The 21,988-nt window shown below is 49.5% G+C and overlaps 1 protein-coding gene across 2 annotated transcripts in view; it reads left to right on the forward strand.

Moving 5' to 3' along the window:
* Nucleotides 1-20,305, forward strand: part of CELF5 (CUGBP Elav-like family member 5) — a 119,553-nt gene extending 99,248 nt beyond the window's left edge. The window contains exons 4-13 of one of the 2 annotated variants that reach the window (XM_029613898.1): nucleotides 566-694; nucleotides 1,190-1,269; nucleotides 1,584-1,730; nucleotides 2,130-2,283; nucleotides 2,428-2,574; nucleotides 3,263-3,328; nucleotides 3,583-3,666; nucleotides 10,164-10,307; nucleotides 11,004-11,170; nucleotides 20,050-20,305. In XM_029613898.1, the coding sequence (XP_029469758.1) occupies nucleotides 566-694; nucleotides 1,190-1,269; nucleotides 1,584-1,730; nucleotides 2,130-2,283; nucleotides 2,428-2,574; nucleotides 3,263-3,328; nucleotides 3,583-3,666; nucleotides 10,164-10,307; nucleotides 11,004-11,131 (1,079 nt within the window). In that variant the 3' untranslated portion in view covers nucleotides 11,132-11,170; nucleotides 20,050-20,305. Of the gene's footprint in view, nucleotides 1-565; nucleotides 695-1,189; nucleotides 1,270-1,583; nucleotides 1,731-2,129; nucleotides 2,284-2,427; nucleotides 2,575-3,262; nucleotides 3,329-3,582; nucleotides 3,667-10,163; nucleotides 10,308-11,003; nucleotides 11,171-20,049 lie in introns of those variants that run through there. The other variant, XM_029613899.1, reaches the window with a different exon arrangement.
* The last annotated feature ends 1,683 nt before the right edge of the window (nucleotides 20,306-21,988 follow it).

Raw genomic sequence — 21,988 nt, forward strand, 5'->3', positions numbered from 1 at the left:
TGCGTTAGACTCCGAGAACCATCATGCTACCAGTCAGACTGGCACTAATGTGGTGCAGGGGCCCGGACCTGCCACGCTGTCAAGCAGACAGATTATGCTATGCATACATTCTCCTGAAATCTCCATAACAACCAAAGACCGAATCAGAATCCACAGCTTTTAAGTAATCTAAATAACAAATGGCAGAGCCAAGGGGGTTCGTAAGGATATGTCCTGTCCGTCACCCTGGGCAGGCACTGATTGTCAGTGTAAACTGCAACTATATGACTCCCATCTGAGTCTTCAACAGAAGTTACTGAAAAGGGCCAGCAGAATTTGGAAGGCACCCTTGCATTTCTCAGCAGTGCATCAGGGAGCTCGTATAATGGTATGTCAGGGTGGACCGTGCACCTGTGTCAGGGAGTTCTGACGACTCTTTCTGCATTTCCCAGCTCTGCGTCAGGGTGGTCTGACGACTGTACTTGTTTGTCAGCGGTGTGGTAGGGTGTCCTGTGTGAAGTCGTGCTGGAATCCTGCGCCTGGGTGCGGATTGAAGGTCGATTGATGGTTCTGTGTTTAACTGTAGGAGACAGGAAGTTGTTTGTGGGGATGTTAAATAAGCAGCAGTCCGAGGATGACCTTCTGCGCCTCTTTGAGTCTTTTGGTGTCATTGATGAGTGCACTGTACTGCGCGGACCCGATGGAAACAGTAAAGGTGTGAGTCTCTCTCTCTCTCTCTCTCTCTCTCCTCTTTCACTTCAGCTCTCTGGTTGGGAATCTGCTGTTGATGCTTGGACCAGTTTCCAGCCATAGCTTGTTGAAGATTTCACTTCCCTTGGTCCCCTTCCCAAACCCTTCTCCTCGCCACTCTCCTTCTCTCCATGGGGCCTCAGAGGAACGCCAAGCGGTCCCCGTGGGCTCAGTTGTTCTATGTCTCTGGGAATTTTTGTATCCAGTCAGAAGTTGTAGTGTGGTGTCGGAGGAGCATTATTCATCCACATGTTGTGATGTACAACATTGATCCATTGGCCAGTCCCTGCCTGATTGCTTGCTCGCTGTCTGTCTGTCTGGACTACTTAGATCTTGTGTGGTACATTTTTGCTGTCTCTGTAGCGGTGAGGCGTTTCTGTCCATCTGTGGCTGGATGAGCGGTGCCTGGGTACGTGTCTCTGGTGGTGGGTCTCACCCTCTACCCCTTGTCCTCTTTCAGGCTGTGCCTTTGTGAAGTTCTCCTCCCACGCTGAGGCTCAGGCTGCAATACAGGCCCTACACGGCAGCCAGACCATGCCGGTGAGTCCCAGTCTCCCAAAAATGTCCAATCATCCCTGTCCCCAGCTCTGGGTGGCATGTGGCCTGGCAGAAGCTGGGGATTTCTGCACCTTTATCAATATAACCTGTGTTCTCAAGTGTGTTTTAAGGATGATGTGACTTGGGGGGGAGGGGGAGGAGGGTTATTTTGTCATATTTTGAAGGTCTGTGAGCTGGCTGTCAGTCTTTGTTGTGAATGTCTCCCAGTATAGTGAGGTTTGAGGGTGTCAGTGTGACGCTGTGCAGCTTGCTGAGGTCTGAGACGCCCCCCCTTCCTCCACTCTCTTTCTTCACAGGGTGCTTCATCAAGTCTAGTGGTGAAGTTTGCTGACACAGATAAGGAGAGGACCCTGCGTAGGATGCAGCAAATGGTTGGACAGCTGGGGATTTTCACTCCGTCACTCACATTGAACTTTAGCCCATACAGTGCATATGCCCAGGCGGTGAGTGTCACAGGGCCTATAGACCCGGGGGCCAAGAGTCACAGGACTCATGCGGAGTACATATTCCTGATTAGCAACCACTGACTTGATTGATAACAAGTGGCAGATTAGGAACTTCCCGATTTAAACTTTATAGGCTTGCTTTGGAGAATAAGGAGCAGAGATGGATTTGCCCCGATATATTATTTCTTCGAAAGTAAGAATTGACCTTTAAACTCACTCACCTTTGCCTGGGCCTCCCCCATAAGCTTGGCTGCTGCCCTGTGCTATGGGGTCCTTTTACGTGTTGAGGTGCTGCTGCCCTCTAGTGGCCTGCAGGTGGGTGCAAAGAAGGGATGCATGCTGGCTGGCTCGGTATTCAGTGGGGGTTGATCAGGCTTTGCTTTGCTTTCTTCTCAGCTCATGCAGCAACAAACCACCGTTCTCTCCAGCTCTCATGGTGGCTATCTGAGTCCAGGTGTGGCATTTCCACCCTGCCACATTCAGCAGATTGGAGCTGTCAGCCTGAATGGACTACCAGCCACACCTACCTCGCCCATCACACCCACGTCAGGTTAGTGACAAACTGCCCCCAGTGTGTTTCAGCCCCTTGATAGCAGTGTGAGCTTCCTCATGGCAGTGCCCTTTTGGGTGAGGGACGGTTCTCCTTTGTGTGTTTTGCGTTTACGTTATTTCTCTTTTTGTCTGTGGTTCACAGGGCTACATGCACCGCCAGTCATTGGCACTGCGGCACTGCCAGGTCTGGTCACTCCATTAACAAATGGCTTCAGTGGGGTTCTGCCGTTTCCCAGTAGCCATCCTGCACTGGAGACGGTTTATGCCAACGGCTTTGTGCCATATCCAGGTACAGACCTTTGGTGTTTAGGATAAAGTCAGTGCATCTGCTGTGACAGCACAGTGCAACGCTTGGCAGCTCGCAAATATTCTTGCGTGCACCCAGAAGGCGACGTGACATCCTCACGGGAGGGGGTTGGCGGAGGGACCTGGGTTTGATTCCCGAGACAGGTCTTTCACTTTCCTAATCGCTCATGGCTGGGGGAAGCCAAGTCATTGCTCAACAGTGATATCTAGGGGCTGGTTTAGGGCGCCAAGAGCTCTGTTGCATAGCCCTGAGGATAGTCACTGCAGTGACTGGGGCTAAGAGTTGGGAGAGGACGGAAGGCAAGGGACGAAAACACCAGATAGCTGTGAACGAAGGCTCCTGGTGCCAGATCCCAGCCCTGGTGCTGACCGAGCAGGAAGTACGAATGAGAAGCGCAAAAAAAAAAACCCTGCCCGGCCAAAACGAGCATTACTCTCCTCTCCCCCCCGAACAAAAGTGTCACATCCTTGTTACGAATCAAGAACCCGCCACCCTCCATGATTTGTAAACATGTGGAGCAGAGACTCGGCCGTGCCCTCTCTCCTGTGGGGTGTGTATGAATGGCGCAAGACTGCAGCAGGGGGGGGGAGCATGAAGCGTTTGAAGGCTGGGGCGCTGTGCGGTTTGGGAATCCATCACTTAAGAGAACGTTCCTCTTCCTTTCCTGTAGCACCGAGCCCCTCGCTCTCAGCAGAGACCATTCACCCGGCATTTACGGGCCTCCAGCAGTATGCAGGTATGCCCTACCCACTCTGTAGCCCTCCTCCCTCCCTGCCACGTGGCAGTTTTCCCCCTGTTTTTACTTCTGCTCCAAATTCTTTTGTTTATGCAAATTTCAGATGAATGTGGAATTGATTTTGCCATAGTTTCCTTTTGAAAACATTAAAGTTGAAGGTTACAAGGGCCAGGCTGAGATGGGGGGGGGGGGGGGGGGAAAGCTGTATTCATTTGTGACTTAGTTAAGGTTTTTGGTTATTTTTTTTAAAACAGCAATTTATCCAACTCCAGCCCTCACTCCAGTTGCACAGACGGTCACCCAAACCCCTCCAATCCTGCAGCAACAGCAGAGAGAAGGTGAGAGACTACAGGTAACCCTGGGGAGAGGAATCAGTGTATAAGACAGTGTATAATCTGTGTGGATAACCCAACCCCGGGGGTAGGGGCAGGGATAGGGATCAGTGTATAGAGAAACATTAATATGTGCGGGTAACCCGGTGGGGAGGGATCAGTGTAGAGTAATCTGTGTGGGTAACCCAAGGATAGAAAGAGCAAAGAGCAGTGCCATTAATCATGCAGGTGACCCAGAGACAGGGAAGAGATCAGCATATGTAGCCAGTATTAAATTGGTGTGGATGACCTGGGGCCAGAGCTGGGGATCAGTGCAGACAGCACTGCTTATTTGTGCAGGGTAACCCAGAGCTATTGAACGCGAGGTGGGCTGTGCAGTTATTCTGATATCGTGTATTTCTCACAGGACAAGCAGGATGGTTGTCCTCACAAATGGGTGACATCGAGGATGGAGCCCACCACGGAAAACTTCTGTCAAAGTTTAAACAGAACTTTGACTGGCCCCTACTGGGCATGCCCAGCAAGGCACTGACCCTGCAGCCAGCAGGGGTCTCCCTTCAGTCTTCTTTTTTCCGCGCAGCAGTTGCCACACGGTGAAAGGAGCTCTCTAACCACGTTCCTGACAGGAATTTGGAAGTTAATTTCCTAAGAAAATTTGCCCCTCAGGGGTCTCCCTTCGACAAATTTTTAGTCATCTTACGGAACCCGGTAAGTTTTTTGCCTTTTTCCATCGACTACCGTCGAATTTGGCCCTTGAGGCCTGTTGGCACTTACCGATCCCCAGCCTAAATTTTGGCTTCAGGCCATGGCAACGGGGTTCCGCCGTTGTCCGGATTGTACCCGGACTATGTCCATCACAGACCCCCACAGGGTTTGTGTGATGTGTTTGGGTAGTGAGCATGATGTCCTGACTTGCACCAAATGTGCCTTAATGACACCCAAGGGTCGCAAAGCCAGGATGGAGAAGATGGGGCTCCTCTTCCATGCACCCACCCCAACGCCATCGATAGCATCGACGTCATCGGAACCGGCACCGTCGAAGTTGTACCATCATCGTCAACCCTCCGGTGACCGTCCGCCATCGATCGCTTCTCGGCCGCCGACTCCCGTCCCTTCCCCGGATGGGCGAGGGGATCGGAAGGAAAAGCACCGCTATCGACGGCACAAATCTCGGCCTGTCGAGGATCCACAGCCATCGACCTCTGCTCAAGCCGAGCCACCGACAAAGAAGCCGCGAACAGACCGGACACCCTCCACGTCTCGTTCGCAGGCATCGAGGAAACCCTCACCCTCCCGGGGTGCGGGGGCCGTGATCCCACCGGTTACGGTGGTCCCTCCGGCCCTGCCTCAGCCTCCCTCTCCCGTCGAGCCGGGTATGGTTACCCCTGGTCTCCGGGCAGAACTGGACCGGCTGGTCCAGGAGGCCATCGAGAAAGCGATGAAGAAATTGCAACCTCCATCGGCACCGTCTCCGGCACCGGTTCCAGTGCCGCCCCCGGCACCGACACCGGCACCGGCTTCGCCACCGAGGAGGGAACCGACCACCGAGCCGTTGATACAAGCGCTAGCACCGCTACTGAGCCGCATGGAGGCGCTCATGACGGCCCTTCCATCGGTGATTCCAGTGCCATCGACAACACCACCGTCTCCGACTGGATTTTCATCGGCAGGAGAAACACCGTTCCGGATTCCCCCTTCCGGGGTGGTTCCATCGGTGCCTTCTGGTATATCTCCACCGATATATCCTTCGGTTCCATCCATTCCACGCCAGGCACCGATTCCATCGACAGCACCGAAGCCATCGATGCCATTTCTGGTTCCACCTACGGCACCGATTCCACCTCGGTTTCCATCGATGCCTTTAGAGCCTCAGCCAGGTCCATCAGGGTTACAAACCCCACTTGATCTCTACGATACCTGGGGTGATGATGATGATACATCTTCTGACACGGATTTGCCTTCGCCTCCATCTCCTACAGAGAGTAGAAAAAGATCTCCTCCTGAGGATCTATCTTTCATTAACTTTGTGAAAGAGATGTCAGAAGTTGTACCTTTTCAACTACAATCTGAAGCTGATGACAGACACCAGATGATGGAACTCCTTCAATTTCTGGATGCTCCAAAAATCATCGCTTCCATCCCTATACACCAGGTGTTTTTGGATCTGCTCAAGAAAAACTGGGAATCTCCTTCATCAGTGTCCCCAGTTAACAAAAAAGCTGACTCCACCTACCTTGTCCAGTCAGCACCAGGTTTCCAAAAACCTCAACTGGATCATCGCTCTGTTGTGGTTGAGTCCGCGCAGAAGAAGGCCAAGCGTCTTAAGCCACACTCTTCTACCCCACCTACCAGGGACAACAAGTTCCTAGATAGTGTTGGACGGAAAGTCTATCATGGAGCTATGTTGATTTCACGCATAGCTTCATATCAACTTTATATGACTCAGTACAACAGAGCCATCCTTAAGCAGATGCAAGACTATGCTGACACGTTACCAGACCAATACCAACCGCAGCTTCAAGCCCTTCTTCACAAGGGATTTGAGGCAGGGAAGCACGAGATTAGGACTGCCTACGACATATTCGATGCTTCCACAAAAGTTTCAGCCACAGCCATCTCAGCCAGACGTTGGGCTTGGTTAAAATCATCCAACCTTCGCCCAGAGGTTCAGGATCGTCTTGCTGATTTACCCTGCTTAGGCGATAATTTGTTTGGAGAGCAAATTCAGCAGATTGTGGCGGAGTTGAAAGACCACCATGAGACGTTGAAACAACTCTCATCTCTCCCACCTGAGCTGACCTCCAAGCAACCGCAAAAGAAAGACTCTAAGAAGTCATTCTTTCGACCACGCCGTTATTACCCTCCATCGGCCAGGCCTCGTCCAGCTCGATCCTCTACTAGGCCTCAGCCGCGTCAGCCTAGGAAACAAAGGCCTACTGTAGCCCCTCCTCCTGGGCCTGCGGCTGGCCTTTGACTCCCCTGTAGGGAACACATGCCAAACCCCTCTTCCGGACATCCCTGTAGGAGGTCGACTGTACCATTTTCTACAACCTTGGTTGCAGATCACCTCAGATCAGTGGGTGCTAACAATTATCGCACAGGGTTACCACCTCAACTTCATAACTCTTCCGGCAGACTCCCCGCCTCTTCAAGCGTGGAGTCTATCCACCCATTTGGCTCAATTACAACAGGAAGTATCCCTTCTTCTGCAATCAAATGCTATAGAACCTGTTCCTCCCTCTCAACGAGGCAAGGGATTCTATTCCAGATACTTCCTAATACCAAAGAAATCGGGGGGACTACGTCCCATTTTGGACCTTCGAGCCCTCAACAAATACCTTCAAAAAGAGAAGTTCAAAATGGTAACCCTAGGCGCGCTGCTCCCTCTGCTACAAAGAGGGGATTGGCTGTGCTCTCTCGACCTCAAGGACGCTTATACCCACATTGCGATCACACAATCCCATCGCAAATATCTGCGGTTTCTAGTTGGCCACGACCATTATCAATACCGTGTCCTCCCTTTCGGTCTAGCTTCTGCCCCACGAGTCTTTACCAAATGTCTCGTAGTGGTAGCAGCATTCCTCAGGAAGGAAGGTGTCCACGTCTACCCATACCTGGACGATTGGCTAATCAGGGCCTCCACCCAACAGATAGCTCAATCCTCCCTAAAATTGACAATTCAAACACTTCTTTCCTTAGGGTTTCTCGTCAATTACGAGAAATCTTGCTTAGTCCCGTCTCAAACCTTATCCTTCATTGGGGCAGACTTGGACACCTTACAGGCAAAGGCTTACCTTCCTCTTCAGAGGGTCCACACGCTAATGTCCCTGGCTCGCCAGCTCCAGTCTCAGAACACTGCCACGGCTCGCCAGTTCCTCATTCTCCTAGGACACATGGCATCCTCGGTTCAAGTCACTCCCATGACCCGACTAGCCATGAGAGTAACACAATGGACTCTACGACACCAATGGATTCAAGCTTTTCAGCCTCTGTCCTCCATAGTCACAGTCACAAAAGCGCTGCGCCTATCCTTAACCTGGTGGACGACTCAGGTCAACCTCCTTCAGGGCTTACCCTTTCTTCCACCGGATCCGCAAGTAATCCTAACCACCGACGCTTCTCACATCGGTTGGGGAGCCCATGTGGACGACTTTCAAACCCAAGGGTTATGGTCCAAAGAGGAAGCCGAACACCAGATCAATTTCCTGGAACTTCGAGCAATCCGCTATGCGCTCCGCACTTTCAAAGATCATCTCTTTCATCAGATAATCTTAATCCAGACGGACAACCAAGTGGCCATGTGGTACATAAACAAGCAGGGAGGCACAGGCTCCTTCCTTCTGTGTCAGGAAGCTGCGCAGATCTGGGCGGAAGCCCTCTCCCACTCCATGTACCTCAGGGCCACTTACCTGCCGGGAGTAGACAATGTATTGGCAGACCAGCTGAGCCGTGTCTTCCAACCGCACGAGTGGTCACTCGATCCTCTGGTAGCGACCTCTCTGTTTCACAAGTGGGGTTCTCCCCGCATAGACCTCTTTGCGTCCCCTCAGAACCACAAAGTGGACGATTGCTGCTCTCTCATTCGGAGCCGGCACTCTCGGCCGAGGGATGCATTCTTCCTCAAGTGGACAACCGGTCTGCTCTATGCATTCCCTCCACTTCCTCTTGTGTCAAAGACTCTCGTGAAGCTACGCCAGGACGGGGGAACCATGATCCTGATAGCACCTTACTGGCCACGCCAAGTATGGTTTCCAATACTCCAGGATCTCTCCATCCGCAGGCACATTCCTCTGGGAAAGGACCCGCATCTGCTCACTCAAAACGACGGATGCCTCCTCCATCCCAACCTCCAAGCCTTGTCCCTGACGGCATGGATGTTGAAAGGTTAGTCCTTCAGCCTTTCAACCTTTCAGATTCCGTTTCTCGGGTCCTGATAGCTTCACGAAAGCCTTCCACAAGAAAGTCTTACTCATACAAATGGAAAAGGTACACATCATGGTGCACTTCTCAGTCCCTTGATCTCCTTTCCTGTCCAATCTCCAAATTCTTGGACTATTTATGGCATCTCTCTGAATCAGGTCTTAAAACCTCTTCTATCAGAATGCATGTCAGTGCGGTAGCCGCCTTCCATAAGGGAATTGGGGGTAATCCTATTTCAGTACAACCCCTAGTAACACGCTTTCTTAAGGGCTTGCTCCATCTAAAGCCGCCCTTGCGTCCTCCAGCCCCATCCTGGGACCTTAACCTGGTTCTTGGTCGTCTTATGAAACCTCCTTTCGAACCTCTGCACTCTTGTGACTTTAAATATCTCACTTGGAAAGTGTTATTCCTTTTGGCTATTACTTCAGCTCGCAGGGTTAGTGAATTACAGGCCCTAGTTACCTATCCGCCTTACACTAAGCTCCTGCAGGACCGGGCGGTACTCCGCACTCACCCTAAAATTTTACCTAAGGTAGTTTCTGAGTTTCATATCAATCAATCCATCATACTACCTATCTTTTTTCCCAGGCCCCACTCCAACTCTGGAGAGCAGACCCTGCATACCCTAGACTGTAAACGGGCTCTAGCTTTTTACCTAGACCGTACAGTTTCCCATAGGAAGAGCACTCAATTATTCGTCTCTTTCCATCCTAACAAGTTAGGACAACCTGTGGGTAAGCAGGCTCTTTCCTCCTGGTTGGCGGACTGCATTTCTTTTTGCTATGAGCAAGCTGGCATTCCTTTTCAAGACCGTGTTAAAGCACACTCTGTGAGGGCCATGGCGACGTCAGTGGCACACCTTCGATCGGTGCCGCTTCCTGACATCTGCAAAGCTGCAACCTGGAGTTCTCTCCATACCTTTGCAGCCCATTATTGTTTGGACAAGGCTGGAAGACAGGACTCCATCTTCGGCCAGTCTGTCTTGCGTAACCTTTTTCCAATCTGATGTACCAACACCCTTCCACCTACCCGGTTGGGTGCGGATGCCCTTTCCCAAATTTCTCCTCACTTATTGTGCCTGCTGCACACCGTTGGGTACATTTGGTGCAAGTCGGGACATCCTCAGCTCGGTACTCACCCATTTGTGAGGACAACCATCCTGCTTGTCCTGTGAGAAAGCAAATGTTGCTTACCTGATGTAACAGGTGTTCTCACAGGACAGCAGGATGTTAGTCCTCACGAAACCCGCCCGCCTCCCCGCGGTGTTGGGTTCGTTTTATTTTTACTTTCTAGGCACTGCCTGTAGCTTTGAAAATCAGACTGAAGGAAGACCCCTGCTGGCTGCAGGGTCAGTGCCTTGCTGGGCATGCCCAGTAGGGGCCAGTCAAAGTTCTGTTTAAACTTTGACAGAAGTTTTCCGTGGTGGGCTCCATCCTCGATGTCACCCATTTGTGAGGACTAACATCCTGCTGTCCTGTGAGAACACCTGTTACATCAGGTAAGCAACATTTGCTTTCTCTGCTGACTTGGAGTTCAGGTTTCTTCGGTAAAACGCTCTTTCTCTTCTGGTCCCTGATGCGTAGGTCCTGCAGGCTGCAACCTGTTCATCTATCATCTGCCACAGGAGTTTGGGGACAATGAACTGATGCAGATGTTCCTGCCTTTTGGGAATATTATCTCCTCCAAGGTGTTCATGGACAGAGCCACCAACCAGAGCAAATGCTTTGGTGAGTGCCGAGTCATGAAGCAGAGAGCATGATGACTCCCTTCGTGTCCAACAAGCTGCAGATCTGATGATCACCTATGAAAGTGTGCATGAAAAATACATGTTAGAGATTTGGGGGAGGGGAGAGGGGGTCTGTGCTTGCAGTTGGTTCCACAATTGTCAAAATGGTTCAGGGGCTCCAAGCAGGGCCACACACATGCACAGGCATCAGCCAAAGGGAGTCGCAGAACAGGGGGCGCACATTCGCATCACCCGAATTGAGTCGGGACACATAAATACACAGGCTTCACCCCAAGAGCAGGGACACCCACAGGCATAAGCTGAAGGGCATCGCAGAGCTGGGACACGCATGCACAGGCACACAGAGCTCATTTTTGCAGAGTGGATTTTATCAACAATGGGCATTTTATAGGAAGCTGAAATTCCCATGGATGATTACATTGGCTCAGAACTTATGGTTCATTCTGAGTGTGTTAAAATCTGCTGCTCTCCTCAGACTCAGTGTGATTGCAGCTGATGAGTCCATAGTCCTCAACCCAGAGATGTGAATGAGCAGATAAGGAGGCAAAAAGCTAGTTGCCCTTCTGAGTTCTTCCCAAGGATTATTGTTGGGAACATTAGGACACAGCTGGCCCTGCTTTTCCTTTAAATGTTACACTCTGATGGCAGTGAAGAAGGACCTGTCTGTGTCCTGCAGGCTTTGTGAGCTTCGATAACTCATCCAGCGCCCAGACTGCAATCCAGGCCATGAACGGCTTCCAGATTGGGATGAAGCGACTGAAGGTTCAGTTAAAGCGGCCCAAGGACGCCGGTCACCCCTACTGACAATTCTTGCAGCAAGGACCCCGTGCAGCCGCCAAGCAGGTGAGAGGATCTTCGAGAGGTGGCAGCAGCAGAAACTGGGGGAATTTTTCAGGACGGCGCAGATAGATACAGAGGCCCTCAGAGAGCACAAAAGTACATAGGACCAGCAGAATGCTTTTTTGGTTGAAGGGGGGGCCCCAAGCCACCTAGGTTCTTCTCCCACTGCCCACACACCCCTCTCCCTGTGATCTCTTCCCATGCTGATCAGCGGCAAGAGGAAAGCAGCAGTGCCTCAGACCCCATCCCCTTCTTTGCTGCCTAGTGGCAGCATCGCTGGTCACCTATGAAAGCACAAGGAGAACAAAGCCTGCAGAGACAGCCGTGCATTCTCTCCCAGGGTACTCTTTCCCTGTACGTACCCGGATCAGTCCAGACTCCTGGGTTTTGCCCCCCCCCCCCCTAGCAGATAGAGACAGAAGTTCTAAAGGACTCTGACGTGTATATAGCGGGGCACCACCTACAGTCCGTCAGTATTTCTCTGGCTCTAGCAGATGGAGCAGGTGCAAAACCTACAGTCTGTGATAGTCAGATAGTTAGCTTTTAAGAAAAAAAAAAGGAAAATAATAAGCATTAGGTTAATTCGTTTTTCTTTATGAAATATTTCTTCAAAGAGGACAGAAGTGAGACAGGTTTCAGCCTCCCACGGGTTGTCAGGTTCTGAGAGGACCATCCCCCTAGGTTTTAGAGGCAGCTGCGGCTGTGGGTCGAGGGCCCTTCTAACAGCCTAGTGCAACACTGGGGGTGATACCAGGGAGCCCGGCTCACTCCCCCCAGTTGGACCAGGACCCGGAGGCTATCGGGCAAGTATAAAATAAATAAATAAAAACTTTTTTTTTTCTTTTTTTGTAAATTTACTTTTTGCTTTATCTGGACTCTCCCCTCGCAGTCGAGTCAGGTCCCTCCGTTTCTTTTTTCGCCGTCGTTTTCGGCTATTTTTAGCGGTGGAAACTTTGCTTTTTTCTGAGGTGAAAATGCCGCGGAGGTTAACTTGCCGGGCTTGTGGAGCTGCATGCGCCTGTCAAGGGGCGGCCTCCGTTCTGTGTGTCTGGGGGAGAGGGAGCCTCCACAACCCCTAAGGGGGTTGTTTTACGGGTCCAGTCGGTCTCCGGCGTTTTTCAAAACTTACAGTCTCCTTCTGTCATCCCGTTCCTGCTGAGCGCGGGAACAGGCGCCATTTTGAATTTGCTCGAGTCAGCAAACTCAGCGGCCCTGTCAGCGATGGGGATGGGGATTCTCCCGCCTCCTTTATCCCCTCAAACAATGGTCTCTGAGGGAGACATCTCAGGAGGGCTGGGTGCAAAAGTCAGCACAGATATCCCCGAGGGGGATACAGATGCTTCTTCTGACTCTTTTTCATCCGATTTTGTACTGCTCCTCCACAGGGCTTTTAAGGCACGGAGAGCAGGGAAAAACAGAGCGCTGGATAAATCTTTACTATCGGATTGTCCGGCCACGCCTAAGAAACAGGCCAAGTCTCATGATGGGCTCGAACCCTCTAAGTCTAAGCGTCCTTTGAGGTTAGTGACTTCTCAGCCTGATTCCACTACTTCCATGGATTCTGACAGCCTGGATGGAGTGGATGAGCCTTCACAGCCTCCGCGGGGGGCTGATGGGCCCCGGACCAGTCTCAGGGGGTTCCCCGGGGGTCCCATGTTGTGGAAGGGGATGACCCGAAGGTTGTCAGACTCTTTAGGAAGGAAGAGTTAGGACCTCTCATTCCCGCTATTTTAAGGGAGTTGGGTATTGAGAATCTCAGCTGGGATCTTCAGACCCAGTATTGTTGGGACTCCGTGGACCACCCTCCTCTTTTCCTTTTCATTTTTCAGCCACGGATTTGATTTTCAGGGAATGGGATACCCCAGACTTGGGTCTGAAAGTTGCAAAGGCTATGGATAAGCTATACCCTTTATCAGAGGAAGCTTTAGAGCTGCTTTGTACTCCCAAAGTGGATGCAGCGGTGTTGGCCGTTACAAAAAAGTCCACCATCCCAGTTATAGGTGCAACTGCTCTCAAGGATTTGCAGGATAGAAAGCTGAAGCTTCAATTAAAAAAGATTTTTGAAGTCTCGGTACTTGGAGTCCGAGCTGCTATGTGTAGCAATTTTTCTTTGAGAGCGGGTCTTCGTTGGCTACAACAGCTTCAGGCCAATGATTCGCTGTCAGAGGTGGAAGGCCTCCGAGCGGGCCGGCTTGAAGCGGTCATTGCTTATAGTGCGGATGCCTTTTATGATTTACTCCGCACATCTGCTAGAACTATGGTATCGGCTGTCTCCACCCATCGTCTCTTGTAGTTATAAAACTGGTCGGCTGATGTTTCTTCCAAGTCCCGGCTGGGATCTCTTCCTTTCAAGGGCAAACTGCTGTTTGGCAAGGAGCTAGAGCAGTGGTTCTCAACCTTTTTTCTGTCGGGACACACCTGACAGATGGTTCTCACATGCATGACACACTGACCCATGATCGTCACAGGGCTAGATGTAAAAGTACAGTTTGCATCCACGGGAACCCCCCTGACCCACAGTAATGGATGTAAAGCAGAATTATGACATTCCCCATACAACTCACCCTACAAAAAAGATATTCTGGTTCTGGTGTCATCTCAGTAACAGCAACTCAAACTCCTTCTACTTCCAGGCTCAATAGCCCTACTTATGAAAAGACAGCAGTTTACCACCAATGCATGTCCTCTTGAGAAAACACAACAAATAAGACTGATAAAACACTTACATGCTAGTAAAATATCTCATCTCGGTAACAGACACAGAACCGACCTAACATACTCCCAGGATCTGTAGTAATGCACATAAACTAATCCGCACACAGTTACACCTGTATTATGGAAAACACTCAAACAGGAGCAACCCTATCTATGAAAAGGCAACACTACAAATATTAAATCAGGCCCTAAAAAACAATATACCTCTTATTAGGAAAACAGAACTAGCAAGCAGCTATAGATCCCCACACAGAAATAATTGTAAAACTATACTAATACGCAGAATAAATGTTTCAAAACAGCTATGAACAGAATAACATCCAACAATTAAAAACTCATGAAAACTATTAAAAATTCTCCAAACACCAATAAAATATTTCAAAAAAAACAGACACATCACATAATATTAAATAATTAAAATGGCAGTCAATCAAGAAAAATAAACTTAAAAAGCCACCTTTAGTTAGCCCCTCCAGCAGCTCTCCTACTCCTCTTCCATGCAGGCTGTAGCACACAGCAGAAGCAGCAGTAGAGGCTAAGCTCTATACTCATGGTCCTCTTCCTTAGTGCCCATGTCTCTCACACACACACCATACCAGTCATGCCCCCATGACCAGTTTCTGTCTCTCATACACCAATTATCTCCCAGTCTTTGACACACACACCAGTCACCTTCCTGAACAGTTTCTCTCATGCCATACACACACACAGGCTTCCCACTCCCGTGTTCTACTTACATATATGGGCTTCTCACTCTCATAATCATTTTCTCTGTCTCACACACACACATACAAACACACACCAGTCACCTGATCTCTCTCATGCATACACACACACACACAGGCTTCCCACTCCCATGTTCTCTTTCAGATATACAGGCTTCTCACTCCCATGCTGTGTCTCGCACACACCCAGGTTTCTCACTCCCATGCTCACTCTTCACATGCATAAGCTTCTCATTCCCATAATCACTTTCTTTCTCTCTCTCACACACACACACACATATACACATATACACACACCAGTCACCTGATCTCTCTCATGCATACACACACACACAGGCTTCCCACTTCCATGTTCTGTCTTTCATATACAGGCTTCTCCCTCCCATGCTGTGTCTCACACACACCCAGGTTTCTCACTCCCATGCTCACTCTCTTCACATGCACAGGCTTCTCATTCCCATAATCACTTTCTCTCTGTTACACACACATACACACACACACACAACAATCTCTCTCTCATTTCCATGCTCGCTCTCCACTGCCCAGGCTTCTCATTCCCTGAATCACATTCTTTCTCTCACATTCACACACACCAGTCTCTTTCTCTCACACACACAGTCACCTTACCAACCAGTCTCTCTCTCATGCATGCACACACACACACAGGCTTCTCACTCCCATGCTTTCTTTCACACACACCCCCACAACACCAGGCTTCTTACTCCCATGCTTTCTCACATACCCAGATTTCTCACTTCCATGCTTTTTCTCTCTTTCACACACACACACACACACATCAGTCACATCCCTGACTGTCTCACACTCTCACATACACATCAGTCATCTCCTTGAGCAGTCACTTTCATTGTCTCTCACATATACACATACATCAGCTCTCTGACCAGTTTCTCTCAATCACACACATGATCTCAATCAAATACATTCTCTCACTTACACGCTGGCTGGCTGGCTGGCTGGCTGCTTCTCTCTCTTTCTCTCACTCACTTCCTCTCCCCCCGCCCCTCCCAGAACACAAATGGTAGCTGCAGCAGCCTCCTCCTCCAGCCCCCGCAAGCCAAGAAAGTAGAATCCCATCGGCTGCGGGAGGCTCATGCTGCTGTCTCTTTTCTCAATTACTGGCTGCTTCAATTGCTCGGGGGCCGATGCTGCAGCCGCCGCTGCTACTTTATCACGCAGCACGGCTCTTTCTCCTTCCCGCGCACCGCGTATCACTTCCTGTTCTGGGTCACGGGGGGGGGGGGGGCAGGCGCGGGAAGAAGAAAAGGCCAGCCACGGGTGCCACAGCTTCTTTTAGCACTTCTGCCGTTCCCACTGGGCTTGAACGTGCTGATAGCCCGGCAGCAACGGCAGCAGGAAAGAAAGAGCAGCGGGAGAGACCGGGAGCACACGACACACCAGCCGGTGCTTGGCGACACACCGGTTGAGAAGCACTGAGCTAGAGGATCTAATTCAGTCTCTGGGAGAGAATAAAGTTCATCGTTTGCTGGAAGATCGGCCAAAACAGAGAGGTTCTTTTTCCTTTAAATCTCGGTTTCGTGGGGGTCGAAAGTCTAGGGCGCCCACTCCCTCCTTTCGACAAAATTCCAATAGGCAACAGTCGTGGTCTCAGTCCTTTCGTGGGTGACGTTTCGGTAGACCCGGTATCTCCCAGTCCACACAGGGCGGAAAGCCTTCACAATGATGTGATGCCGGTCCATTCCTCCATTCCAGTAGTCGGAGGCAGATTGTCTCTGTTTTACGAGGAGTGGACCAAAATAACATCGGACCAGTGGGTTCTCTCTGTGATAAGAGATGGCTACGCTTTAGATTTTGCATGCCAACCCAGTCCCAAGTTCCTGGTTTCCCCATGCGGGTACGCAACCAAGCGTCAGGTGGTAGAGGACACTTTACAGTGCTTGTTGAACCTCGGCGCAATCATTCCTGTTCCTTCATCTCAACAACGAAGGGGCTGTTACTCCATTTACTTTGTGGTTCCAAAAAATGAAGGAACCTTCTGGCCCATTCTCGATTTAAAGTGGGTCAACAGATGTCTTCGGATCCCCCGCTTCCATATGAAGACGTTGAGGTCAGTCATCGCTGCGGTCCATCAAGGGGAGTTTCTGGCATCTCTGGATCTGACAGAGGCGTATCTCCACATCAGGATCCAATCCGATCACCAGAGGTTCCTGCGATTTTCAATCCTGGGATGTCATTACCAGTTTCAAGCCCTGCCTTTCGGTTTAGCAACTGCACCCAGGACATTCACCAAAATAATGGTTGTGGTGGCAGCGCAGCTTCGTCGAGAAGGACTGTTGGTTCATCCGTATTTGGACGATTGGCTGATTCGAGCGAAGTCGGAAGTCCTTTGCCAGGAAGCGATCCACCAGATGCTTCAATTGCTATAGATGCTTGGATGGGTTGTCAATCTGCCAAGAGTCGTCTAATTCCCTCCCATTCATTAGAATTTCTGGGAGCCCTGTTCGATACACGACAAGGCAGAGTTTTCCTGATGTCAGAACGCATTCTAAAATTACAAGGTCAGGTGCGAGTATTGTTGTCCAAGCATTCTCCAAAAGTTTGGGATTACTTACAGGTCCTGGGTTCGACGACCTCGACATTGGAACTGGTTCCCTGGGCTTTCGCTCACATGCGTCCTTTGCAATTGGCGTTGCTTTCCTGATGGAACCCAGTGTCCAAACAATTTCACCTTCTCCTTCCATTGACGGAGACTGCTCGATCCAATTTGGATTGGTGGCTGATTTCGGACAGCTTGATCCGTGGAGTTCCCTTGGTAGTTCCGGACTGGACGGTGGTGACTACGGATGCCAGCCTTTCCGATTGGGGGGCAATGTGTCTGAGGAAGTCAGTACAAGGACAACGGTCCCAAGAGGAGTTTCAATGGTCCATCAATCGGTTGGAAACCAGGGCTGTTCGACTGGCCTTACAGATGTTTCTTCTGCTCCTCAAGGGGAAGTCGGTCTGCGTACTGTCCGACAATGCGACCATGGTGGCTTACATAAATCACCAAGGAGGAACCAAGAGCCAGTCTGTTGCGTTGGAAGCTCGCCAGTTGATCAATTGGGCAGAGCAGCACTTGGTCAGCATAGCAGCGTCCCACATTGCCCAGGTCGACAACATTCACAAGGATTTTCTCAGTCGATATCGCCTCGATCCAGGAGAGTGGGAACTTGCAGACAAAGCCTTTCAGCTAATTTGTGATTGGTGGGGCACTCCTTGAATGGATCTCATGGCAACATTCAAGAATTCCAAAGCTCCACGCTTCTTTGCTCGCTGCAGAGACACGGCAGTGGAAGGAGTAGATGCTCTGGTGCTTCCTTGGCCGACGAATGTTCTACTTTATGTCTTTCCTCCTTGGCCCCTAATCGGCAAAGTGCTCAGACGGATAGAACTACATCTGGCAGACGTCATTCTAGTGGCTCCTGAGTGGCTGCATCGTCCATGGTTTGCAGATCTGGTCAATCTGACGGTAGAGGCTCCTCTGAGGTTTCCAGATCTTCCGAACCTGCTTCATCAAGGGCCTGTTTGTTTCGACCAGGTTGATTGCTTTTGTCTAGCAGCATGGCTTTTGAGAGAAGCGTCTAAAGGGTAAAGGTTATTCGGTCGCTGTGGTCACTACGTTTTTGCAGTCGCGTAAAACTTCCACTTCCTTGTCTTATGTTCGAGTATGAAAGATTTTTGAGTCTTGGTGCTTGGACCGCAATATTGTTCCTACATGGGCATCCGTGCCGGATATTTTGTGTTTTCTTCAAAATGGTTTAGCTAAGGGCTTATCCTGTGGCTCCTTGAGGATGCAAATAGCTGTTCTTGGTTGTTTATGTGGTACCAATCAGGGTCAAGCGTTGGCGGCACATCCAGATGTCTCTCGCTACCTTTGGGGAGCAAAGCATTTACACCCTCCATTCAGACATCCTTGTCCATCCTGGAATTTAAATTTAGTCCTCACGGCTTTGTGTGCTGCACCCTTTGAAACGCGCAACCTTAAAGGATCTTACTTTGAAAGTTGTGTTTCTTGTGGCAATTTCCTCGGCTCGTAGATTATTTGAGCTTCAGGCTTTATCCTGCAGGGAACCCTTCTTAAGGATTTCTGACTCCGGAATTTCCTTGCGAACAGTTCCTTCGTTTCTGCCAAAGGTTGTTTCCTCCTTTCATCTTAATCAATCAATAGAGCTTCCGTCCTTTTCAGATTTGAACCAGTCGTATCCTTTTGCTAAAGACCTAAAGAAGTTGGATGTTCGCAGGGTCTTGATGCATTATCTGATGCATTATCAATAGGAAAACATTTAAGTTTCCAGCACCATTCACGTTGTCTGTAAACTGATGTGATATGCCAAATCGAATGTCGGTATATAAAAAATAAATAAATGAATCTGGAGGTCACTAATAGTTTTCGTGTCTCAGATCATCTCTTTTTACTTTGGAGTGGCCCCAAAAGGGGTAATATGGCGTCTAAGACGACGATCGCCCGATGGTTGAAGGAGACCATAAATTCTGCATATTTGATGAGTGGCAAGCGCTTACTGATGGGTCTTAGGGCGCATTCTACACATTCTCAGGAGGCCTCCTGGGCAGAATGTCAGCAAATTTCGCCGCAGGAGATTTGCAGAGCGGCTACATGGAAATCTTTACATTCCTTTACTAGACATTACCATCTGGATGTCCAGGCTCCGGATGCCGGTGGATTTGGAGAAGGTGTGCTGAGAGCGGACCTCTCCGGATCCCATGCCAGGTAAGAAAAGCTCTGGTACATCCCAGGAATCTGGACTGATCCGGATACGTACAGGGAAAGCAAACTTGGTTCTTACCTGATAATTTTCGTTCCTGTAGTACCACGGATCAGTCCAGAGTCCTGGTAATGGAGAGTCCGCTTTTTCAGCAGTTGTATACTTTTCGTCTGCAGATCAGTCTTGTTTTCCGTATTCATCGGGTTCTGTTCCCAATTGGGGTTAGTGATCCAGTTAAAGGTTATAGATTAGTGTATATAGTTAGTTTGGGTTTTTTCATCCATTCTGCTTTGTGACTGAGCAATACTGATGAACTGTAGGTGGCGCCCTGCTATATATGTCAGAGTCCTTTAGAACTTCTCTGTCTCTATCTGCTAGAGGGGGGGCAAAACCCAGGAGTCTGGACTGATCCGTGGTACTACAGGAACGAAAATTATCAGGTAAGAACCAATTTTCCTTTCATTTACCTAGACAACTTAGAATTCTGCCTCCCTTTTAATACCTTTCCTGGTCCCAGTATGGAAATATTTCCTCCTAAGGGTCCCCAGGGTGCTCTCAGTTGCTTCATCCTTGGTTCGGTTTCCTGTAAGAGACTTGACGAAGTAGAAACTCAAAGAACTGTTAGGTTACTTGAGAGTAAAACTGGAGCTCTTCCCTACTGGCCCTGTAATGGTATTTGTGCTCTTGATTTTTAATTCAGGTAAGGGGAGAATCCTCGAGGTGGTTTCTAGTTCCAAGGAGATGCAAGCCTTTGGAAGGAGGTGCCAGTCACAAGCCAAGCACCTGTGACATACACACACCAGCAGGAGCTGTGGACGGGGAGAAACCTCCGCGTTATGAGACCAGATCTGCCCAGGTGGCCTGGACTCCAGAACCTGTGACTGGAGCAGGTTGATGCTGCCTGGGGAGTCTTTGCTGCAGAGAGATGGCAGGTAGTAAAACCTGGGCCAGAAACATTACCCTTGTGTTTACACTGTACTGTGGCGACAGACAGACTTTTTTTGCATCCTGTTCCTTTCTCGACTTGCCCATTTTATTTTTCTTCATGTCACATTTTCAGAGGACCAAATTCTCTGTTAAGACATTTCTTGATGCTTTCGCTCTACCAAGCAAGAAGAGATTTGCGGGTGTGGGATGACGGCGACTTGTGGACTTCTGGCATTCTCAGCTTTTGGGGGGTAGGGCAGGTGACTGGAGAACACTGCACACAGTATACCTTTAGACCCAGGATCAGAACAGAGCATGTTTTCAAAAGGCACAAAAAATAAGTGAATCTAGCCTGAACCCCACCTTCTGTGCCAGATTCTCACCCAGCACACATGAGATAGAGTAAGTTTAGGATAATAAGTGGTGAGCCTAGCAGAAGTGAGCCTCACTCCAGAGAACAGAGCAGCTGGAACTTTGGGCAATGGATTAACTTGAGCTCCACACTCTGGAATGAGGAAAGGGACTTGTACCTGGATCCTTTCCTTCTGGTCTTGGAAAGAGGGGACACCTTCCTGTCTCCTCCCTTCCCTATCCATCACTTTTTATTTTATTTGATATTTGACAGCATTCTGTACTAGGGAAAGACCTCATCCCACAGTGAAAAGGTCTCACTCAAAGCAATTTGTTATCCCAGGACCAGTGTGACCCGATCCTGAATTTGAACTCTGAACTGTAAACAGATTGGGATTTGATGTCCTGGAGATATCTATGACAGAAATAATGCTAGGGATTAGAGATGAATGTCAGCATTGGCCGACTGGCTCTGGGGCTTGGAGTTACAAGCTGCTCTCCAAGATCCAGTTGTCCCCTCACTCTGGTTCACCGTTTAGCTGAAGCACAATCATGTGATGCAGACTTAAATTTTGGAAGCCCAGATCTAGAAAGAGATTCCTTACAGAATACAAGATGTGGGTTTGTTTTGGATAGTGGGGTACTAGTTAAGGAATGGGACTGGAGCTTGTTTGGATTCATTCTTTTAGTCCATTCCATGTCCTGGGAACTGTTGGTGCCATGCTGGGTAGGAATGGTGGGACTGTGTGAAGGATTACAAAATGTACAGTCAGCACAGAAACATCTAAGAAAAAGACCGGCTATGCTGGAGGCGAGCAGGAACTCTAGGGAGTATTGCTGGCGACCTGGAGGACAAGAATCATATGGAGACATTTACCCTTACCTGATGGCAGAAAAAGAAAACTTATGATGCATCTAGTCTGCCCATCCATCTGAATTCTCTCACCCTTACTATTCCCATCACTCCCTCATTTATCCCATGCTTTCTTGAATTTAGATACCATTTTTGACTCCAGTGGGAGGCCATTCCATGCATCCACTATCCTCTCTGTAAAGAAATATTTCCTACCCCTTTTCATCCTCATCCCATGACTCTTTGTTCTAGAACTTCCTTTCTTTTCAAAGAGGCCAACCTCCTGTGCATGGAAACCTTTGAACTATTTAAATGTCTCTATCATATCTCTCCTCTCTTGCCTTTTCTCTAGGGTGTACTTGTTTAGATCTTTAAATCTGTCCCCATATGCCTTAGAAGGAAGACCATTGACCATTTTAGTAGCCGCCCTCTGGACCAACTCCATCCTGTTTATATCCTTGTGAAGGTGCATTCTCTGGAATTGTACACAGTATTCCAAATTGTACAC

The sequence above is a fragment of the Rhinatrema bivittatum genome, chromosome 8 (genome assembly GCF_901001135.1).
Source record: "Rhinatrema bivittatum chromosome 8, aRhiBiv1.1, whole genome shotgun sequence".
Lineage (NCBI taxonomy): Eukaryota > Metazoa > Chordata > Amphibia > Gymnophiona > Rhinatrematidae > Rhinatrema > Rhinatrema bivittatum.